Source organism: Staurois parvus, unplaced genomic scaffold (assembly GCF_062004578.1).
Source record: "Staurois parvus isolate SC_StPar_1 unplaced genomic scaffold, SC_StPar_1.0 ptg000287l, whole genome shotgun sequence".
Taxonomy (NCBI): domain Eukaryota; kingdom Metazoa; phylum Chordata; class Amphibia; order Anura; family Ranidae; genus Staurois; species Staurois parvus.
The window spans coordinates 6,415,232-6,440,068 of NW_028318083.1; the positions used below are offsets into that span (position 1 = coordinate 6,415,232).

At 44.4% G+C, this 24,837-nt stretch overlaps 1 protein-coding gene across 2 annotated transcripts in view; it reads right to left on the bottom strand.

The window, feature by feature from the left end:
* FARS2 (phenylalanyl-tRNA synthetase 2, mitochondrial) overlaps window positions 1-24,837 on the bottom strand; it is a 537,715-nt gene that overhangs the window by 203,613 nt on the left and 309,265 nt on the right. For both annotated transcript variants that reach the window (XM_089682201.1, XM_089682200.1), the window contains exon 6: window positions 24,438-24,598. In XM_089682201.1, the coding sequence (XP_089538327.1) occupies window positions 24,438-24,598 (161 nt within the window). The remainder of the gene's footprint in view (window positions 1-24,437; window positions 24,599-24,837) is intronic.

Here is a 24,837-nt window from a genome sequence, read left to right on the forward strand (position 1 = left end):
TTGGTCCGGCCCCCGGGTCCAATATATGAACCCATTGCGGCCCTCAAGTCAAAAAGTTTGCCCACCCCTGTGCTACAGGTAAGCTTCTTACCTGTTTGTACAAGGAATATCTCCCAAAAGTGCACCGTTTAGGAGATATTCACTACTTCTGCAGCCACTGACCTCACCCGCACATACTGTCCCCTCAAAGCTCTGTGCTGCGACCCCCATGTGCATGCCCTGGAGTGACATCATCATGGCTTAGCCATCCAAACAGCTGGAGCCTGCAAACCCAGAAGGAAGACCGAGTGAAGATGGAAGCGCCATGCTGTAGGGCTTCATTTTAAGGAAAGTCTGTCATAATGTGCTTGTATGCAATGTAAATTAGCACATTATGCTCCTAATTTGCAGAGGGAAGAGGTTTATCTTTAAAGGGTCTTTACTGCCACTTTAAGTAGTTAGGCAGAGTCACTGTAGTAGCATATTTACTCTGTCACCAGTGGCTAATTAGTAAATTTCCTTGTTTAATACAATAACAAAAATACAGTGCCTTGAAAAAGTATTCATACCCCTTGAAATTTTCCACATTTTGTCATGTTACAACCAAAAATGTACATGTATTTATTGATATTTTATGTGATAGATGAACACAAAGTGGCACATAATTGTGAAGTAGAAGGAAAATGATAAATTTTTTTAAAAATGTTATACAAATAAATATGTGAAAAGTGTGGCATGCATTTGTATTCAGCCCCCCTGAGTCAATACTTTGTAGAACCACCTTTCACTGCAGTTACAGCTACAAGTCTTTTTGGGTATGTCCCTACCAGCTTTGAAAATCTAGAGAGTGAAATTTTTGCCCATTCTTCTTTGCAAAATAGCTCAAGCTCTGTCAGATTGGATGGAGAGCGTCTTTGAAGAGCAATTTTCAAGCCTTGCCACAGATAATCAATTGAATTTAGGTCTGGACTTTGACTGGGCCATTCTAACACATGAATATGCTTTAATCTAAACCATTCCATTGTAGCTCTGGCTGTGTGTTTCAGGGTCATTGTCCTGCTGGAAGATGAACCTACACCTCAGTCTCAAGTCTTTTGCAGACTCTAACAGGTTTTCTTCTAAGAATGCCCTGTATTTGGCTCCATCAATCTTCCTGTCAACTCTGACCAGCTTCCCTGATCCTGCTGAACAAAAGCATCCCCACAACATGATGCTGCCGCCACCATATTTCATGGTGGGGATGGTGAGTTCAGAGTGCTGTGCATTATTAGTTTTCCACCACACATAGCATTTTTCTTTTAGGCTAAAATGTTAAATTTTGATTTCATCTGACCAGAGCACCTTCTTCCACATGTTTGCTGTGTCCCCCACATGTCTTCTCACAAACTGCAAATGGGACTTCCTAGGCTTTCTTTCAACAATGGCTTTCTTCTTGCCACTCTTCCATAAAGGCCAGATTTGTGGAGTGCATGGCTAATAGTTGTCCTGTGGACAAATTCTCCCACCTTAGCTGTAGCTCTCTGCAGCTCCTGCAGAGTTACCATGGGCCTCTTGGCTGCTTCTCTGATTAATGCTCGCCTTGCCCAGCCTGTCAGTTTAGGTGGATGGCCATGTCTTGAAAAGTTTTCAGTTGGGCCATACTCTTTCCATTTTCGGATGATGGATTAAACAGCGCTTTGTGAGATGTTCAAAGCTTGGGATATTTTTTTATTACCTAATCCTGCTTCAAACTTTTCCACAATTTTATCCCTGACCTGTCTGGTGTGTTCCTTGGCCTTCATGATACTTGTTGTGGCATTCATGATGTTTGTTCAGGAATGTTCTCTAACAAACCTCTGAGGGCTTCACAGAACAGCTGTATTTATACTGAGGTTAAGTTATACACAGGTGGACTCTATTTACTAATTAGGTGAGTTCTGAAGGCAGTTAGTTCTATTAGATTTTAGTTAGGGGTATCAGAGTAAAGGGGCTGAATACAAATAAACGCCACACTTTTCAGATATTTATTTGTAAAACATTTTGAAAACCATTTATCATTTTCCTTCCACTTTACAATTATGTGCCACTTTGTGTTGGTCTATCTGTCAGGCTCCGCCCAACAGGATCTCTAGTGGTCCACGGCACAGGGTTTCCCAGGACGCGGAGTCTAAGTCCCAGTCTGCCTTTTCACCAGAGCCCCTGATGGTGGGGATGGACTTGGCGCAAGACTGAAACCAGGTCGCGTTCCTGGGCACCCCCGGCGGCGGCAGAGGGGTCCCGCTGAGGGTATGTGCCCGGGTTGAGCCTGCTGTGAAGGGGATGACAGATCCCGATCCGAGCGGGATGGATGGGATGACAGATCCCGATCCGAGCGGGATGGATGGGCGACTGTCAGGGGTAAGCGAGGTCAGACTAGCCGGGTCGGTATCGTGCGGGCAGCATGGTACAGGGGGAGTAAGCGGAGAATGGTCGGGGTCACAAGCCAGGTTCAGCAGGTAGCGGGCAGCGTGGTACCGAGGGTCAGGCAGAAGGATGGTCAAGGATGAGCCGGGGTCAGAGCAGGAGAGGGTCAGCGTATATCAGAACAGGCAGAGTTTGGCAACAAGGGAACGTACTTACAGGACAGGAACAAGACCTTGCGGCAACTTGGATATGCACAGGGCCGTTTAAATAGAGCGCCCTGTTCTTCCATTGGTGCGGCCGCGATCGCTAGTGCGCATGCGCGGCCGCCACCGCGATCGCCGAGGACCCAGCGCTCTGCGCATGCGCGCACCGCCGCGAGCCCGGGATCCCTGACACTATCACATAAAATCACAATAAAATACATTTAAGTTTTTGGTTGCAACATGACAAAATGTGGAAAATTTCAAGGGGTACTTTTTCAAGGCACTGTATGATAAAGTGGTCGTAAAAAAATGTAAGAGTAACATAAAAATTACTTCCAAGTAAACATTGCAAAATTACACAAAATAAGGGCTCACTAAAAATACTCCTTCACTTTAACAAGAAATAACTAGAATTTTTTTCCCCCCAATTACTCACTGAGGCTTTTAAATAACAACAGCAGGCAACGAGGGAATATAATGCTATCAAGGAAACACTGATAAAGTCATAAGGAGTCCATTCTTTTGGTTATTATTGTACAAGATTTATATAGCACCGAACGTTTACTCAGCGCTTTACAAAATAAAGGGAGACAATACAGCAACAAAAAAGTGCAATACAAGAGGGTAAGGAGGGCCCTGCTCCTTGGAGCTTACAATCTAAGATGCTACAATTGTATCTATTAGAACAGTGGTCACCAAACTGTGGCCCTTTGCTTGCCTTTTTCCAGCCCTTGAGGTTTTATTCATGCCACTGACACCAACAATTGGGCATAATTCCTGCCACTGGCACTAACAATGGGGCACTATTACTTCCACTGCCACCAACTATTTCTCCCCTAATACCAAAGATGGGACATTGTTTACTCCCACTGGGCACAGTCTGGCCCTCCTAAAGTCTGAAGGACAGTAAGCTGGCCTTTTCTTCAGAAAGTTTGGAGACCCCTGTATTAGAACATTGGTACCTCATACTCATAATTTGTATATAAAAAAAAACAACCTTGTTGTAGTTTGGCTGACAGGTTTAGACGTTAGGAGAAAGTATAAGGGAGGAATGCATAAACGTATACACACATTACATTCTATGACTGCACATTACAAACTGTAAGATACCCAGATGTAGAATGTGCTTGTTTTCTGTTCTATAGTGAACAGTGCATAATTTCCCATTAAATATAAAGAGGACTGGAAAAAATGATGATACCTTGCACAGCGGTTGCAGAAAATAAACTGACCTTTATTTCTGCTAAGCTGTCTTTCTGAAGATCAGTATGATTTTTATAAATGTGTTATCAACTGAATTTTAAGGACAAGTCTCTGAAGAACAAACATCATACAAAGCCCTCTCTGCTACTCATTTTCTGAAGATCACTTCATCTGGGATAGGTCAATTATAGTATATATTTTATATGTACAGACTTTTTTTTTAATGGAAACGGAGAATGGCCTTTGGGAGTCCACTTCATAGGATATGTATGGAAAATGTTGCACACAATATATATAAAAAATGAAGAATATTCTGCCATTTCACCTCCTCTTTTTTTTATCCCTTAGGTACCCTTTAAGCTTCTATATCTAGAAAATTTTTTAATGCAAATTCACCAAACTGTATGCTATCAGTCATGTCTCTGAAAAATTCAAAATAAAACTTTATTTTATTCCACAATTAAAAAGTACACTTGAAATTAAAAAAATAATTCATCTTAATTGCTATTTATTTAACCAACGTGGTATGTAAAGAATTTCCCTTACTTCTGCATTTTATGTTATTTATTCCAAATCTACATTTTATGCCAACATTCAATCAATTAGTTGTCACTGCTCACAATTTTTTTTTCTAACTCTCTGTTCCAGTTGAATGTGGATCCCTCTTATGTTTTTAAGGCTGGAATACTGACAAAGTAGTTTAAGCACCTGCCTAGGGCCCAGAGGCTTCAGGGAAGTTAGTCTGCAGTCCAGGTTTTCTCCTCATACTGATCAGCAGAGAAGTAAATGTATGCTCTGTCATTTCAGAACCCATGGAGACAAAATGTATATAATCTACTCCCTTCTATAGATCCTCTGTAATTGATAAGTAACACATAAATCCATGTGGAATATTGGGTTCCTTCATAATTTGTAGAGTGTCGTAATAAATACCTTTCATACTATAACAAGGACTCGGTTGATTAATTAAAGTGATTCTGAAGGCTTAATTTAACAAAAAAACAAAACAACAAGCAGCTTGCTATGGGGGCACCTGAGCATACATACAGGTGAAACTCGAAAAATTAGAATATCGTGTAAAAGTTCATTTATTTCAGTAATTCAACTTAAAAGGTGAAACTAATATATGAGTTAGACTCATTACATGCAAAGCAAGATAGTTCAAGCTGTGCTTTGTCATAATTGTGATGATTATGGCTTTACAGCTCATGAAAACCCCAAATCCACAATCTCAGAAAACTAGAATATTACATGCAATCAATAAAACAAGGATTGTACATAGAGCCTTCAGCTCTTCTGCATTGTTCATGTCTCTCATCTTTCTCTTGGCAATGCCCCATAGATTCTCTATGGTGTTCAGGTCAGTCGAGTGTGCTGGCCAATCAAGCACAGTAATCCCATGGTCATTGAACCAGGTGCTTTTGGCAGTGTGGGCAGGTGCCAAGTCCTGCTGGAAAATGAAGACAGCATCCCCATAAAGCTTGTCTGCGGAAGGAAACATGAAGTTCTCCAAAATCTCCTGGTAGACGGCTGTGTTGATCCTGGACTTAATGAAGCACAGTGGACCAACACCAGCAGATGACATGGCTCCCCAAATCAACACAGACTGTGGTAACTTCACACTGGACTTCAAGCATCTTGCAGTGTGTGCCTCTCCATTCTTCCTCCATACTCTGGGTCCTTGGTTTCCAAATGAGATGCAAAAGTTGCTCTCATCAGAAAAGAGAACTTTGGACCAATGAGCAACACACCAGGTCTGTTTTTCTTTAGCCCAGGTAAGACACTTCTGACGTTGTTTGTTGTTCAGGAGCGCCTTGACAAGAGGAATACGACATTTGAAGCCCATGTCCAGGATCCGTCTGTGTGTGGTGGCTCTTGATGCACTGACTCCAGCCTCAGTCCACTCCTTGTGAAAGTCCCCAACACTTTTGAATGGCCTTTTCTTGACAATCCTCTCCAGGCCGTGGTCATCCCTGCTGTTTGTGCACCTTTTTCTTCAACACTTTTACCTTCCACATAACTTTCTATTAATGTGCTTTGATACAGCACTTTGGGAACATCCAACTTCTTTTGCAGTTACCTTTTGAGGCTTTCCCTCCTTATGGAGGGTGTCAATGATGGTTTTCTGCACAACTGCCAGGTCAGCAGTCTTTCCCATGATTGTGATTCCTACAGAACCAGACTGAGAGACAATTTAATTCTCAGGAACCCTTTGCAGGTGTTATGGCTTAGTTAGCTGATTAGAGTGGGACACTTTGAGCCTAGAATATTGCACCTTTTCACAATATTCTAATTTTCAGAGATTGTGGATTTGGGGTTTTCATGAGCTGTAAGCCATAATCATCACAATTATGACAAATCACGGCTTGAACTATCTTGCTTTGCATGTAATGAGTCTATTTCATATATTAGTTTCACCTTTTAAGTTGCATTACTGAAATAAATGAACTTTTGCACGATATTCAAATTTTTTTTAGTTTCACCTGTACTCCCGACACAGAGCTGTGGCTCAGACCCGCCCCCTCTCTCTTCTCATTGGCTCACTTAGGCCAGTATTGGAGAGGGGTGGGGACGATGCTGCACACAGAAGGTTTTTTACCTCCATGCATAGAATGCCTAAAGAAAACAAACCTTTAGCCTATACAACCACTTTAAATTTAACAAACATATATTGAAAAATATTTCCATTGTAGCGGCTTAAAAATGTGCTTAGTTAAAGAAAAGTATGGCCAAAACTCTTTTGGTCATACTTCTCCAGTGGGTCACAGGAGAGCACTTAGTTCTGCACTCCTTTGACCAAGATTCAGCCAACCAGATTTCTGACAGCTGGCTCAGCCACTCCTGGTCCCACTCCCTTCCCGTTTAGAGTCCTATGCCCCACTGAGTGCTGGAGGGGAGAGCACAGAGCAGTGACTGACTGTCCTGAGAGAGACAGAGCACAGACAGGACCCAAGACCTGAAAAGATTTTGATCATTCAGTTCTCAATGTAAAGTCAGCAGGGGACAGCTGTGGCATCAGATTGATGCTACCTCCACATAGGTGAGTATATGTGTTTATTTTTTTGTTATCTCGCACTTCTCTTTTGAATAAAAAGTGAAGCTACACTTAACAAATGTACCTTTTCCAACTTACACAGAAATTCAACTACAAACCTACAGACCCAATCGTGTTCGTAACGCGGGGGACTGCCTACAGCACAGTCTTGTGCAAACTGAAACAAGGACAGGTAGTAACTGCCAACTGAAGATCTGTTGCTAGAACACCAGTATAGAAATTAAATTGGGAATCTGTGTTGCTTAGCTAACTGAAGAGTTGTTCAGGATTTCCATATCCAGGCAGAATCAGCTATAGATGACTGGAGAAACTTTTAGAAGTTCAGGGCTGTCACAGAAAAAACAACAGTATACACTGGGAAAACCTGCACTCAGTGGCTGACTGGAGAGACAGGATTTAAAATATCCAACATAAATCTACCAGCAGCTGGTAATAGAAGAAAATCTTCCAATATGACATAGAACAGCACAGCTGAAGAAAACAGGTCCACTCCCCTGAGGACGCTAGCACAAAAGTGAGCCATGATGGATATGAACAGGGTTACTCTGTGTTGGCCAATTTATTTTTTGTTTCAAGTGTCCATTTTCTACTGTAGGTTGCAGAATAACCTGACCGTCTAAAAATTCCCATGTGTAAACTGCAGAATCATTGTGCAATATTGAATAACCTCACGATTGCACAATGCCCAAATTGTGTGCTGTTGATCGCTATGACAGGCTCCATGTGTTGCTTCGGGGGTCATTTGTTCTATCTGCTTTGTGACTAATTAGCACCCTTAGCAATTAATTCTAAATGATTTCAGTAGCTACTAAAATATAAAATAGGATGGAGTTCTAGCTGTAAAGTAATATCATACCAGGGATTAGTTTATTCCCCAATCAGGAAAAACCTGCACTGCACTACAGATTTCCTTATAACTTTTCCTGCAAAAGCCCTAAAGTTTGCCTATTACTAAGTGCATAGAGCATTAGTACTGTATATCTAAATGGCCAGGTTCAAATGTTAGGTTAATATAAAAGCTGTGAAAAGTGAGGGAAGGTGTAAGGGAATTCCCGTGAGATGGCTGGCAAATAGACACACAGTAATGCGCAGTCGTGCACATGCATGTGCACACACATGGCAAAGATTGGCGCCAGACGGACTATTTAAAAGGTGCCTCTGCCTGTGCTGAGTGCGGACTGGTCTTCAGCTGTTCCCCGTTTCTGCTCGTTCCTGTGTGATTTCCTTGTTGCTGACCCGGCTTGTTCCTGACCTGACTCTGATTACTCTCCTGCTTGATACTTGTTCTTGACTTCGGCTCTGCTCCTGACTTTGGCTTGCTTATGATTTGGTAGCTCGCTGTCCGCCCATTTATGACCCCGGCTATTCCTATGACATTGCTCCTGTCTCCCATCCAAGCTTCCTGTCTTACTCTGGTGCACACCTGGCAACCTACCATACCAGCTCTGCATATCACTACTGATCCTGAATTGGAGGTTCATCAGTCTTCCAAAGTCTCCAACTGCAAGAGCTGCAAACAACATCTGCTGGCGCTCTTGTCCCCCTGGTCCCTAGACACCCTATGTTCCACTTCCATTGGGGTCAGGGCTAGTGACACAAGTGAGGCCGACCTCGTCATTTCAGTCTCCAATCAGGTACGTGACAGTACCAGTCAGCCAGCGATGGAGTCTGAAAGGGAGGCCTCTGCAATGGGGGACATCTCTCAATCAATCTCTGCCTTGTCTTACATGGTGCAGAGTTTGCAAAGAAACCTTGAGCATATGGAAAACCAACTAACAACCAAGTCAGATGTCTCAACAGCCATGGGTCCTTCTGCAGCTTCAGACATAACTACCCAGACAGAGCTCAGCATGATTCATGGAACTTCTCCTCTACCGGAACCGGGGTGCCAATACCTGAGTATTTCACGGGAGACCACAGGAAGTTTCAAACCTTTTGTAACTCCTGTGAGCTATATTTTTCTCTGCTACCAAGAACCTTTGCATCACAAAGCACCAAAGTGGGATTCATTATTTCACTCCTTCAGAATGAACCCCAATCCTGGGCACACCACCTTCATGAGCAACATGATCCGGCTCTCACTTCCATGGATTCTTTTTTCTCAGCGATGTCACAACTGTACGCTGATCCCTTCCGTTGTCAGACTGCAGAATCTATGCTTAGCAAGCTACAGCAAGGCCAAAGGCCTACAGAGGAATATGTCACTGAGTTCCGTATATGGAGTTCCGACACTCAATGGAACGAGTCTGCTCTCTGCCATCAGTTTCGCCTTGGTCTCTCTAACATCTTGAAAGATGAGCTTGCTCAAGTTGGGGTACCAACCAGGCTAGAGGATCTGATAAACCTAGCCATTCAAATCGACCGATGGCTCCGGAAAAGGCAGGGTGAAAGAACTAGCAGGGGTGTCTTGATCTGCTCTGAAATAAAGACTCCTGTCCCCTCACCCACTGCTGTCGCATCAGACATACTCTCCAGCAAAAGGGGGCTTTGTAATTCTCCTCGTAGGAGCTCTTGGAGACCACCTTTATCCTCTGCTGAATGTCTTCAATGACAAGACTCCAACCTCTGCCTCTACTGTGGTGATGCGGGTCACTATGTACTGACATGTCCAGTGAGACCTCCTAAGCTCTCTCCTAGCTGGTTCCATATGATGCACCCACAAGGAACGAGTCAAACGCACCTCTCCCTCCTTCTTCACTTGCAACTTGCTGAAATAACTATTTCTGTTTTAGCAACTATAGACTCTAGTGCCTGTAGCTGTTTCATGGATTCTACATTTGCTAATCAATACAATATCCCTCTCTGTACCAAGAAACAAAGATTTTCGGTCCATCAGGCTGATGGCTCTGGTATCAGTTCTGGCCCAATGACGCAAGAGACTATGCCAATCTTCTGCCACTCATCCTCAGGACATCAGGAAATTCTACGTCTGGATGTCATAACCTCACCAATGTTTCCAGTCATCCTCGGCATGCCCTGGCTAAGGTCGCACAACCCATCCATTAACTGGCTCTCCGGGGAAATCCTCTTTTCTTCCGAATACTGTCAGAACCATTGCATTCCAAAGGAATGATACGCAGTGGCTCCTCTTCTTAGCATCCATCCTGATTCAGAGATGATGAAACTTGTCCCTGCTGTCTACCATGATTACTTGGATGTATTCAACAAAAAGAGTGCCAATGCTCTTCCCCTGCACCGGCCCTACGATTGTCCTGTTGAACTCCTAACCAGTGCGATCCCTTTTGGGCAAATTTACCCTCTCACTGAATTGGAACTAGAGGTCCTCCGGAATTACATAGATGAAAGCCTGGAAAAAGGGCTTATTCGGCCCTCTACATCACCAGCAGGGGCTGGCATCTTCTTTGTCGAAAAGAAATATAATACTCTTAGACCATGTGTGGACTATCGTGATCTAAAAAAGATAACAGTCAAGAACCGTTATCCTCTTCCTCTGATTCCTGAATTGTTACAAAGGCTACGAGGAGCATGTGTCTTTTCAAAACTAGATCTGAGAGGTACATACAATTTAGTCAGAATTCGTGAAGGGGATGAATGGAAGACAGCCTTTCGAACACGCTTTGGGCAATTGGAACACCTGGTTTTGCCATTTGGCCTTTGTAATGCCCCAGCAACATTCCAACATTTCGTTAATGATATATTCCGGGACTATCTTGATCTATCAATCATTGTCTATTTGGATGACATCCTAGTCTTTTCAAGCTCAATAGAACAACACCGGGACCATGTGAAGAAGATACTGGGTAGGTTACGCCAACATCACCTTTATGCCAAAGCTGAAAAGTGCGAATTTGAGAAACAGACCATTCAGTTCCTCGGAATTGTGATTACTCCCGATGGCATTGCTATGGATCCTCAAAAAGTGACCTCTGTATTAGAGTGGCCCCTCCCAGGAGACAAGAAAGCAGTACAGTGCTTTGTGGGATTTGCTAATTTCTATAGGAAATTCATTAAGATCTTTTCCGGTATCATTGCACCAGTCACGCAGTTAACCAGGCAACATGTTGCTTTCAAATAGACTGCAGAGGCTCAAGCAGCGTTTGAACAATTAAAGACCTTATTCACCTCTGCTCCTATCCTGAAGCACCCAGATCCTGCTTTAGCTTATGTTCTCGAAGTCGACGCTTCTGAAAATGCTGTTGGAGCCATATTGTCGCAACGACAGGGACTCAAACCCCTCCTTCACCCTGTTGCCTTCTTCTCTAGAAAGTTAAGCTCCCCTGAAAATAAAAAGGACGTAGGAGACAGGGAGCTGTTAGCCATCAAGGCGGCCCTCGAGGCATGGCGCTACTTGCTGGAGGGAGCTTCACATCCTATCCTCATTTTTACGGATCACAAAAATCTGGAATACTTGAGAACTGCAAAACTCCTAAGGCCACGGCAGGCAAGATGGGAACTTTTCTTCTTTCGCTTTGTGTTTCACTTGACATACCATCCAGGATCAAAGAACGGAAAACCAGATGCCCCCTACGCATGTATCATGACCCAATAGTTCCATTTGAGCCTGACACGATCCTGCCAGCTAAAAACGTTTTACTCCTGCAAGCAGACCTTGTATCACAAATAAAGGAAGCTGTTGATGATCATCCACCCCCTTGAAAATGCATCTTCAGCTAAGGGACAGCCTGTATCTGCATAAAGAACAGATTTATATACCGGAACAACTCAGGACTCTCATTCTTAAAAGATACCATGACTATCCTTTAGCGGGTCACTTCGGGATCCATAAGACCTCAAATTTGGTCTCCCGTTCTGGTGCCCAAACTTAATGAAAGACTGTAAAAATTACGTTAGATCTTGCTTGGTATGCCTCCAAAACAAGTCTGATAGAGCCAAAACCTGGGGCCTATTGGAATCCCTTCCAGTACCTGAAAAACCATGGAGTATGATTTCTCTGGCCTTTATTGTAGAGCTTCCCCCATCTGAAGGGTTCACCACCTTCTTTGTCATCATTTCAGTCTCCAATCAGGTACGTGACACAAGGGTTCAGTAGCAGAGGTCAAATGGATATATTTTTCTTGTAAAACTCCTCAAACTGAACAGTTCAAGGTTTACTATTTGCATTCTACTAGCCAAAATGTATGATCAGCTGCTTGCCAAACGCTTGCAGAATAAATAACACTTTGCACTAACTGTGTTACTTATAAATGTTGACAAAAAGGGAATCATCCACCCAACCCTTTACCTGTGGATTTTATTTTTAGAAATGTTTGTTGAATACTGATGTTTTTGTATTGAGAACAGGAGTCTGTTACACATTGGAACTAATTGAACTGGATTGTTCTACTAGTTTCCTACAAAAGTATCTACAAAAAAAAATTTAAAAATAAATAAAAAGTGAAGGAATATTATTGGAGCCCTGATGGCACTCAAGAATAATATCTACATAAATGTTGTTTCTGTATGAAACAGTGGAACTTTGAGAGTGGAATAAACCACATATTTGCATACCTATTCTGTGATTTTACAGAAGGATTTTTGCTTTACATACAAAATGCAATGAATGGGGAGGAAAATGTCTCATAAGAAACAAATAGTTTGCAGTTGCCTTGATAAAGGTGATTTATATTAACCTCCCTAGTGGTCTGATTATGTCAGCATTTCTGTGCTCAAAGTGGTACATTATTGTCAATGGAAATACAGTGGGGCAAGAAAGTATTTAGTCAGCCACCAATTGTGCAAGTTCTCCCACTTACAAAGATGAGAGAGGCCTGTAATTGGCATCATAGGTAGACCTCAACTATGAGAGACAAAATGAGAAAAAAAATCCAGACAATCACATTGGCTGATTTGGAAAGAATTTATTTGCAAATTATGGAGGAAAATAAGTATTTGGTCACCTACAAACAAGCAAGATTTCTGGCTCTCACAGACCTGTACCTTCTTCTTTAAGAGGCTCCTCTATCCTGCACTCATTACCTGTATCAATGGCACCTGTTTGAACTTGTTATCAGTATAAAAGACACCTGTCCACAACCTCAAACAGTCACACTCCAAACTCCACTATGGTGAAGACCAAAGAGCTGTCGAAGGACACCAGAAACAAAATTGTAGACCTGCACCAGGCTGGGAAGACTGAATCTGCAATAGGCAAGCAGCTTGGTGTGAACAAATCAACTGTGGGAGCAATAATTAGAAAATGGAAGACATACAAGACCACTGATAATCTCCCTCGATCTGGGGCTCCATGCAAGATTTCACCCCGTGGGGTCAAAATGATCACCAGAACGGTGAGCAAAAATCCCAGGACCACACGGGGGGACCTAGTGAATGACCTGCAGAGAGCTGGGACCAACGTAACAAAGGCTACCACCAGTAACACACTACGCCGCCAGGGACTCAGATCCTGCAGTGCCAGACGTGTCCCCCTGCTTAAGCCAGTACATGTCCGGACCCATCTGAAGTTTGCTAGAGAGCATTTGGATGATCCAGAAGAGGATTGGGAGAATGTCATATGGTCAGATGAAACCAAAATAGAACTGTTTGGTAGAAACACAACTCGTCGTGTTTGGAGGAGAGAGAATGCTGAGTTGCATCCAAAGAACACCATACCTACTGTGAAGCATGGGGGTGGCAAAGGGACCAGGAAGAATGATCCATGTACAGGACAGAATGAATGGGGCCATGTATCATGAGATTTTGAGTGCAAACCTCCTTCCATCAGCAAGGGCATTGAAGATGAAACGTGGCTGGGTCTTCCAACATGACAATGATCCCAAACATACCGCCCGGGCAATGAAGGAGTGGCTTCGTAAGAAGCATTTCAAGGTCCTGGAGTGGCCTAGCCAGTCTCCAGATCTCAACCCCATAGAAAACCTTTGGAGGGAGTTGAAAGTCCGTGTTGCCCAGCGACAGCCCCAAAACATCACTGCTCTAGAGGAGATCTGCATGGAGGATGGGCCAACATACCAGCAACAGTGTGTGCCAACCTTGTGAGGACTTACAGGAAACGTTTGACCTCTGTCATTGCCAACAAAGGATATATAACAAAGTATTGAGATGAACTTTTCATATTGACCAAATACTTATTTTCCACCATAGTTTGCAAATAACTTATTTCCAGCTCAGCCAATGTGATTGTCTGGATTTGTTTTCTCATTTTGTCTCTCATAGTTGAGGTCTACCTATGATGCCAATTACAGGCCTCTCTCATCTTTTTAAGTGGGAGAACCTGCACAATTGGTGGCTGACTAAATACTTTTTTGCCCCACTGTATGTTGTCTTTTTATTGTAGGCCTGTAATTTTTAGGAATAACTCACTGAAATCTGTCCGAACAAGAGTCTAGTAAACTTCCCGGGTGTGCTAAAATTTGAAACACGAAATCATAAATTATAATATAATAAATAATCATAAAAAATAATAATATAATAATAATAAATTTAATTCAATAATGTAATCAAACCAAAAACAATGAAATTTGAACTAGAGCGCCAAGTTTGCACATCACTGAGCTTAGTCACAAAATCATTTTCAGTGTCTGAATTTCCCCACGAATCATTATCACTCAATTCTGCAAGTGGTTCTAATTTACTATCGCTGTTCTCTAGCTGGTGTAACACCGCTTTTGACCTAAACGGACACTTTTTGGACGCCATGGACGTTGCTCAGTTTCCAGGCAAAAAGGGCAGTAAACATACAGGCAGGGCACAGGACAAAGCACTAGGGACAAAATGTATGTGAAATGCTTTGATACAGTAATGTAATACTATCAGATTTTAGTGTATTGAGTGAATTTCACATTTTTACATTTTTGAAATTCCCGTCAGTTCCGTCCCCCGTACGTCCCGACGCTCAGAGAAGATGGATGCCGGCATCGGCCGGAGGACATGGCCCGGAGACGCTGCAGGGGGGACATTGCAGGAGCGCAGGACAAGGTAAGTGCTGGAGGGATCCCAGAGCAACGCTACAGGGTAAGCTCGGAGTTACCACTTCTGGTACTGAAAGTTTACCCCGAGCTACATTCGGGAATACCGCCAGGGGGGTTAAGAAACGTATAAAGGTCACCCCTTCTTGGTTTTCTCAAGATAAAAAGCTGCCATAAATGATTGTATTTGCTGTCTAAATTGAGTATTTAGAGTGAGTACAACCTACATAAACCATTTTATTTTTGTGGCTGCAATACCAACCATTCAAATGACAGGATGAACTTCCCACAGTTAGCTAGAAGGTTTGTGAGATGGCAAACCCTGTGTTTTTGAAGAGAGAAATGTAATAGTTCTTGGAAATCTTGTTCACATAAATAATATTAAAGTGGATATTTCACATAATAGTCCTAGAAGCCTTTCACCTAATAGTCCTAGAAGCCAAGGCAACGCTGCATATAACTCTTCACAGACTGCACTACAGCTATGACAAACCTTTTACTGTGTACTTAAATTTTTTTCTACATGTATACCATTACAATGGTCTAGGACTGTGTTTCCCATGTTTTTCAAGAAACCTCACAGATGGACGGGTGGAGTAATTACTGTTTTGACACTTCCTGCACTGACAGACACAAAGCATGAATGGTTGGTGAGGCTAAGGACACGTTTGGATGACAACATTCTAGGGGGATATAAATATTAATAACCAACAATAACAATGTGAAAAGCCTTTTTACTGAAATCCTTGCCTCTGCAGAGATTTCCCAACACACATCAAAATGAGCCAGTAATTTAGTGCAAATATTTTTGTACCTTAAACAGGGAGAGAGAAGGAATATATTATATCATTCCACTGGGAATTAGATATGAAGCAGGGTTTGCAGAGTACGGCGCTCCGGAATATTGATTCTAACAGAGAAAGATGTTTTTGGACTTTCTTTAAGTTTTGGTATTCCTGGACTGGGCTCTGGAGTCTGGAGATTTCGAAGAGTTTTGGGAGGGAAGAAATCTCCAACTTAGTGTCCAGATCTTCCAGGAGACCACCCAACTGTTAGTTCAGGTGCACACAGCCTTTATAATGAAGGACTTGGGCATAGTTTAGAGCTCCTGTCAGGAGACAGATGTGCTCCACTCAAAAGATAGCACTCCATGCTGGTTGAGACATTCTTTGTCCATAGAGTGAGTGTTGGTTCACATAAATGCGGATTGAATGCAGTTTGAACCACATCCAATCCACATGGCATGCAAAATAACATAGATTCCTATAATGCTTGTTCACATATGTCACATGCACTGCCAGTGCGGATTCAGTGCAGATTAAAAAAAAGAGTCCTGTCTGTTTTCTGAGCAGTGTGGTCCAGTTTAGGTGCAGATTACAGGTTATTGAGTTCTATAGGAACCGTTTCTAAACAGTACATGTCACCAGTTGTGAACAGGATAAAATCCTGACCTGAACCGCTGAACAACTACTGTGTCAATTAACTGTGAAACCTGAGCTTCAGTAACTATAATACAGTAGTAACAGTAACTATCTACACATGCTTTTACCACTGACCTAATTACCCTTAATATCAAAGAATGACTCCATTCACAAAAAATGGAATTTTAATTTGCCTGTAAATTCTTTATCTTGGCATGCAGTATGGCACACAGGCTGGATATTCATAGATCCTTGGATATAGGCTGCTACCTTCAGATGATTGGACACTGGCAAAGTTTTGCTGCTCATTCCTCTTGGGCGTACTCCTATTACCCAACTCCACTTAGTGAGTTTTTTAGAAAGCCAAAAAAAGTGCTCCTATCTAAAACTCTGGGGTTGATTACTGACAAGGTAATTTAAGTGACTAACATTGAAAGTGAAAGTAAAAGAAAATCCTAAATTTTGGATTGACATCAAAACATTAATAGAGAAAAAATCTTCCAATAGGGACACTAGTTGTTGTGACCCTGTGACTCTGGTGCCAATCCCCCTGCCCCCAGGATTCCTTCACTTTTAAGGCATTTCCCTCACTTCCTGTTTTGGCTATGGGACAGGAAGTGAAGGGAACCCTCCCCTCTGGGACACAGATGGTAAAAAAAAAAACTGCCGAGTGTTAAAATCCTCCCTTTCTCTATCAACAATGAAAAAAAAAATTTCTATAGTCATTGTCAGGGCTCCCAGGTATGACCAGAGATGTGTGACTGACGCAGGGAAACGCAGACTTCAGATATGGGATAAACAATATAATTTATTAACACTAACAATACAAACATAAACGCAGTGCAATACTAAACATAATACAGTGCAAACAAACCAAACCAACCACCCACAGATAACAGTACATACAAGCAAGCGTCGTCAGGCAGGCCGGGTCAATATCAATTGGGCAGGTAGGTACAGGGGGAGCAAGCGGAGAATGGTCGGGGTCACAGGCCAGGTTCAGCAGGTAGCAAGCAGCGTAGTACAGAGGGTCAAGCAGAGGGATGGTCAGGGTCACAAGCCAGGGATCAGAACAGGTAGCAAGCAGCGTAGTACAGAGGGTCAGGCAGAGGGATGGTCAGGGTCACAAGCCAGGGATCAGGACAGGTAGCAAGCAGCGTAGTACAGAGGGTCAGCAAAGGAACAGAAACAGGATGCAGGACAGATACAGGGCCCAGGACAAACACACACCAAGGCAGAGTCTGTGGGTCTGGCCATCCCTTAAATACCCCAGCATAATCAGTTCCAGGTGTTAGCTGGCTGCAAAGTTGAGTCTCTGATTGCTGGGAGCACCCGCTGGCCAGCCCTGGTACTGCAGATCAAAAGGCAGGTGAGTCCCACCATTGCTGGCCAGTCCATTCCTGACAGTACCCCCCCCTCAAGGAGCGGCCTCAGGACGCTCCAAACAGTCCTAGCTGGGAAAAATGTTCCACCGCCCGGGTCTGGTAACTGGCGGGATATCAAAGACTGGCACACCTGGCAGGACTCCGGGCAGCGGTACACCAGGCAGAGGCACATCGGGCTGGACACCGGGCAGAGGCACATTGGGCTGGACTCCGGGCAGAAGCACATCGGGCAGAGGCACACCGGGCTGGACTCCGGGCAGAGGCACACCGGGCAGAGGCACATCGGGCTGGACTCCGGGCAGAGGCACATCGGGCTGGACTCCGGGCAGAGGCACATCGGGCTGGACTCCGGGCAGAGGCACATCGGATTACCAGGCGAAGCAGCAGGCAGCGGGTCACTGGGCGAAGCAGCAGGCAGCGGGTCACTGGGCGGAGCAGCAGGCACCGGGCCCCCGGGCGGAGCAGCAGGCACCGGGCCCCCGGGCGGAGCAGCAGGCACCGGGCCCCCGGGCGGAGCAGCAGGCACCGGGCCCCCGGGCGGAGCAGCAGGCACCGGGCCCCCGGGCGGGGCGACCGGCATCGGGCCCCCAGGCGGGGCGACAGGCATCGGGCCCCCAGGCGGGGCGACAGGCATCGGGCCCCCAGGCGGGGCGACAGGCATCGGGCCCCCAGGCAGGGCGACAGGCGCCGGACCCCCAGGTGGAGCGACAGGTCTCGGGCCCTCAGGCGGAGCGGCGGGCGCCGGACCCCCAGGTGGAGCGACAGGTCTCGGGCCCTCAGGCGGAGCGGCGGGTGCCGGACCCCCAGGTGGAGCGACAGGTCTCGGGCCCCCAGGCGGAGCGACAGGTCTCGGGCCCTCAGGCGGAGCGGCGGGCGCCGGACCCCCAGGTGGAGCGACAGGTCTCGGGCCCCCAGGCGGAGCGACAGGTCTCGGGCCCTCAGGCGGAGCGGCGGGCGCCGGACCCCCAGATGGAGCGACAGGTCTCGGGCCCTCAGGCGGAGCGGTGGGCGCCGGACCCCCAGGTGGAGCGACAGGTCTCGGGCCCTCAGGCGGAGCGGCGGGCGCCGGACCCCCAGGTGGAGCGACAGGTCTCGGGCCCCCAGGCGGAGCGACAGGTCTCGGGCCCTCAGGCGGAGCGGCAGGCTCCGGACCCCCAGGTGGAGCGACAGGTCTCGGGCCCTCAGGCAGAGCGGCGGGCGCCGAGTCATCTGGCACGGCAGTGGGCTCCGAGTCAACTGGCATGACCGCTGGCACTGGGTCAGACATTGGATCGTCTGGCTGGACAGCGGGCATCGGGTCACCCGGCATCAGGTCATTTGGCTCGACCGCGGGCACCGCATCATCTGGCAAGGCAGTGGGCTCCGAGTCAACTGGTATGACCGCGGGCACTGGGTCAGACATTGAATCGTCTCACTGGACAGCGGGCATCGGGTCACCAGGCATCAGGTCATTTGGCTCAACAGCGGGCACCGCGTCATCTGGCAAGGCAGTGGGCTCCGAATCAACAGGCACGACAGTGGGCACCGGGTCATCAGGTACCGGATTGTCTGGCTCGACAGCGGGCACTGGGTCACCAGGCATCAGGTCATTTGGCTTGCCAGCGGGCACCGCGTCATCTGGCAAGGCAGTGGGCACCGGGTCACCAGGCATTGGATCGTCTGGCTCGACAGCGGGCATCGGGTCACCAGGTATGACAGCGGGCACTGGGTCACCAGGCATCAGGTCATTTGGCTCGCCAGCGGGCACCGCGTCATCTGGCAAGGCAGTGGGCACCGAGTCACCAGGTACGACAGCGGGCTCTGAGTCAATTGGCACGACAGCGAGCACCGGATCAGGTACCGGATCATCTGGATCAACAGCGGGCATCGAGTCAACTGGCCTAATAGGATCATCAGGCTGGATCAGTTCATCATGCTGGGTAGAGGCATCAGGCTGAATGCCGGCGTCCGGCTGAGTAGAGGCTTCAGGCTGAACCACGGAAGGCAGGTTCACCAGTTTGGATACTGGCAGGATGGTATTGGTTGGAAAGAATTTTCGCTTTTTTCTGGTTTTAACTACTGGAGCACTGCAAGTAAACACAGGTCTGCAAACGAATGGAGCAGCTGGAGACAGAGAAGAAATGGAGGATGGAACAGGAGAGGGAGCAGTTGCTACAGAGGGCTTTTTTACAGGGTTAAAGGCAGGATAGGTGCAGCGAGTGGGAACAGGGTACTGACATGCGGTAGATAGCCAAGTATACTGGGCTGTAACTAGAGGAGCTGTTGGGAATACAGGAGAAGAGTTAGAAGCAGGACTGGGTTTTTGTAAGCTGACTGAGGCTGGGTGCAACAAGTCTGTCCATGTCTGCAGTAGGGGTTGAACAAAGCTGAGCTTACACAAAGCCTGTCTGGTCAATGACTGCACTGCGTTTATACAAACTCTTAGTGTCTGTGGTGAACATGTGGAATAACGCTCCAGAAAGTAACCCACATCATCCTCTAATAACCACACCAGGGACTCTACCTGGTCTGCACTAAATGGTGGCAAAAATTCATCCCTGCATTCGGGGGAACCAGATGAAACCAACTCTGCACAAACCTCAATCAAAGGCTGCACCTCAGAGAACTCTGTGCCCTGATCTACTAGAACATGAGCGAGCCGTATACATTCTAGCAGTTCATCCCGGGGATACTCCTTCAGAGTTTGATAAGCATACTCCCTGTCATCAAACACTAGCAGAGATAAATACTCAACCTCATCCAGATCCATCCTTCCCATCAACAAACCAAGATGGCTTCCCTGTGCAGCCACTTCTGGTCAGGATTGGCCTTGGTGTAATGTCAGGGCTCCCAGGTATGACCAGAGATGTGTGACTGACGCAGGGAAACGCAGACTTCAGATATGGGATAAACAATATAATTTATTAACACTAACAATACAAACATAAACGCAGTGCAATACTAAACATAATACAGTGCAAACAAACCAAACCAACCACCCACAGATAACAGTACATACAAGCAAGCGTCGTCAGGCAGGCCGGGTCAATATCAATTGGGCAGGTAGGTACAGGGGGAGCAAGCGGAGAATGGTCGGGGTCACAGGCCAGGTTCAGCAGGTAGCAAGCAGCGTAGTACAGAGGGTCAAGCAGAGGGATGGTCAGGGTCACAAGCCAGGGATCAGAACAGGTAGCAAGCAGCGTAGTACAGAGGGTCAGGCAGAGGGATGGTCAGGGTCACAAGCCAGGGATCAGGACAGGTAGCAAGCAGCGTAGTACAGAGGGTCAGCAAAGGAACAGAAACAGGATGCAGGACAGATACAGGGCCCAGGACAAACACACACCAAGGCAGAGTCTGTGGGTCTGGCCATCCCTTAAATACCCCAGCATAATCAGTTCCAGGTGTTAGCTGGCTGCAAAGTTGAGTCTCTGATTGCTGGGAGCACCCGCTGGCCAGCCCTGGTACTGCAGATTAAAAGGCAGGTGAGTCCCACCATTGCTGGCCAGTCCATTCCTGACAGTCATACTTAAAGGTAAATCTGAGCATACACATACCTCCCAAGTTTCTGAGATGGGAACGAAGGACACCCATTAGCAAAAATGTAGGCATAGGAAACACCCCTGTCAGGCCCCCCTTAAAGGAGAATTATACAACAAAATGATTGGTTAAAACCAAATGTTTACCACTACTATTCCTTTATACTGGATTTTGAAATTTACAAATACAGAAATTTAGAAACTGGATGAAAGGTCTAACATTGTAAAACACTTTTTGACAAATCAATTGTGCATTTTACATACAACTATATAGATCAGACCAAAATGAGACAGATGAGGAGGAAGGAGGGACAGAGGAACTTTGGACCAAAGGTGGAACAGACCCTCGAAATCAGGGACAGTTGGGAGCTATGCATATATAAACAAGGTGGATGGGGGAATCTCCACCCCCCCCCCCCCATTCCCTGCCAATGTCTTCTGATAGTGAGACTCTCTGCTGTCAAAATACACTGACGATTGGTTGCGGTTGCAGTTTTCCTGCATTTCCATTTGACTGAAGTGTATCAAACGATTGATTTCTGTCAAGCATAGATGACCACACACTAGCCCAGCTGAACCACCAAGACTTCGGTCAGTGTATGGCCAATTAAAGGGTTCAGATGAGGTACAAAGTGACTCTCAGGTTTAGGCATAAAGACTGAGTTTGAGATACCAGCTTGTTTGGATACTATACATTTTCGGTTTAAAATATCCCAGTGTGCAGTGCAACAATAATTCAATCAACAAACTTGTGCAAAAATATCATGAAATATATTTAAATTAACAATCAAATGAATAAATGGCACTCAACATGACCAAATAAATTATTATAATGTTTATAATAATAATTATTATTAGATAACTGCCCTTCATATACATCAAGTCCTCAATCATATTTAATACATACATTATATACTATATGTGCTCCACCACCTCTCGCTGCTGCTGCTTATTTCAATATTTGACAAACACTATAGCAATTAAGTTTAACAATACAAGATTGAGGGTGCTTTTATCAAGTTTCTTTTAGGTGTGCTGGGACTGAGTGAGCCCACATGTGTCACATTAAAACTTTCATAATTAAAAAGAATGCACTAATATAACAGGACAGGTAATATTCAATATTATTGTTCTGTCTGTACCTCCAATAGTAGTAGCAATGGTAGTAGAAAATATAGTAGTTACTAGTAGTAGTAGGATACAGTGGGTATAAAAAGTCTACACACCCCTGTTAAAATGTCACATTTCTGTGATGTACAAAAATTAGATAAAGATAAATAATTTCAGAACTTTTTCCACCTTTAATGTGACCTATAAACTGTACAACTCAATTGAAAAACAAACTGAAATCTTTTAGGGGGGGAAGTAAACATAAAAAACTAAAATAATGTGGTTGCATAAGTGTGCACACCCTCTTATAACTGGGGATGTAGCTGTGTTCAGAATTAGGCAGTCACATTCAAAATCATGTTAAATAGGAGTCAGTACACACCTGCCATCATTTAAAGTGCCTCTGATTAACCTCAAATAAAGTTCAGCTGTTCTAGTAGGTCTTTACTGACATTTTCTTAGGTGCATCTTACAGTAAAAGCCATGGTCCACAGAGAACTTTCAAAGCATCAGAGGGATCTCATTGTTAAAAGGTATCAGTCAGGAGAAGGGTACAAAAGAATTTCCAAGGCATTAGATATACCATGGAACACCGTGAAGACAGTCATCAGAAAGTGGAGAAAATATGGCACAACAGTGACATTACAAAGAACTGGACGTCCCTCAAAAATTTATGAAAATACGAGAAGAAAACTGGTCTGGGAGCCTGTCAAGAGGCCTACAGCAACATTAAATGAGCTGCAGGAATATCTGGCAAGTACTGGTTGTGTGGTACATGTGACAACTATCTCCTGTGTTTTTCATATGTCTGGGCTTTTGAGTAGAGTGGCAAAACAGAAGCCTTTTCTTACGAAGAAAAAAAAAAAGCCTGGCTAAATTTTGCAAAAACACATCTGAAGTCTCCCAAAAGCATGTGGGAAAACGTGTTATGGTCTGATGAAATCAAGGTTGAAGTTTGTGGCCATAATTCCAAAAGATATGTTTGGCGCAAAAAAAACACTGCACATCACCAAAAGAACACCATACCCACAGTGAAGCATGATGGTGACAGCATCATGCTTTGGGGCTGTTTTTCTTCAGCTGGAACTGGGGCCTTAGTCAAGGTAGAGGGAATTATGTACAGTTCCAAATACCAGTCAATATTGGCACAAAACCTTCAGGCTTCTGCTAGAAAGCTGACCATGAAGAGGAACTTCATCTTTCAACATGACAACGACTCAAAGCATACATCCAAATCAACAAAGGAATGGCTTCACCAGAAGATGATTAAAGTTTTGGAATGACCCAGCCAGAGCCCAGACCTGAATCCAATCGAAAATCTGTGGGGTGATCTGAAGAGAGCTGTGCACAGGAGATGCCTTTGCAATCTGACAGATTTGAAGTGCTTTTGCAAGGAAGAGTGGGCAAATATTGGCAAGTCAAGATGTGCCATGCTGATAGACTCATACCCAAAAAGACTAAGTGCTGAAATCAAATCAAAAGGTTCTTCAACAAAGGATTAGTTTAAGAGTGTGCACACTTATGCAACCATATTATTTTAGTTTTTTATTTTTACTACCCTCCACCTAAAAGATTTCAGTTTGTTGTTCAACTGAGTTGTACAGTTTATAGGTTACATTAATGGTGGAAAAAGTTCTGAAATGATTTATCTTTGTCTACTTTGTCTTTTGTTTGCATCACAGAAACCTGACATTTTAACAGGGGTGTGTAGACTTTTTATATCCACTGTACGTATCTGAGCAGAGTTAAAATTGTTTGGTTTAATTTGCACAAGATAATTGTATTTCATTTTTATAATGAGCGGCCACTACTTTTTGGGAGGAGTGAGTTTTTTTTAAGATTGTTTATTTTATTCAAACTCAGTGTATGTCATATATGTACAAGGCAATTGAATGTCAATAAAATAAAGTACATATATTCATAGGCATGCAAAGTTATGTTTATGTGAATATTTCCGGGTAAGGGGTCCATAGCTCTCATCATATTCTTAAAGGGGTCTGTGACTCAAAAAAAGGTTAAGAAGGTCTAGATGAAGAAAACCCAGACTTTAAATGATGTACATTATTGATTTATCACTAGGTTCTTAAGTTAACAAACTTTCCTTGATTGCAGTCAGTCTTTTATTTACCTTTCTTTTTCCCTATTACTGTTAAATGCTCTGCACACTTTGTATATAACATCATGGAAATTTTATACCACAATTATTATTCAGAATGTTTCTGAAACAACTTGCATTTTAGTTTGAACAAATATTTTTGAAGCATTCTCATTTCTTGTGACAGCCTTGCTGGCACTGATTACCTGAAATTGTACTTGCTGGTTGATGTCAGACACGTAGAACTGCTTCAGGAAAAGCTCGCTTTGACTCCAGAACAAGCGGATGTCAGGAATATCGTAAAGAATCATGGCCAGCCTCTCTAATCCAAGACCAAATGCCCATCCAATTTTATCATGTGCACCAGCTGCAATCAAAAACAAGAAGAAAATCCAGGAGCTTAGACTGAAAGATATCAAATAAAATATTTATTGTGTCTCTAGTGGATGAACTGAAGAGACAGAAAAATCTGTCAGTAATTGCCATCTGATGGTTCTAAAAGATATGCAAACAAAAGACTGTGAAGCCAATCAACAGAGAAGGTTGCACATTAATAAATGTTCAGAGTTTTTGTAATCTTTTTTGAAATATTACTAACTGCATGAG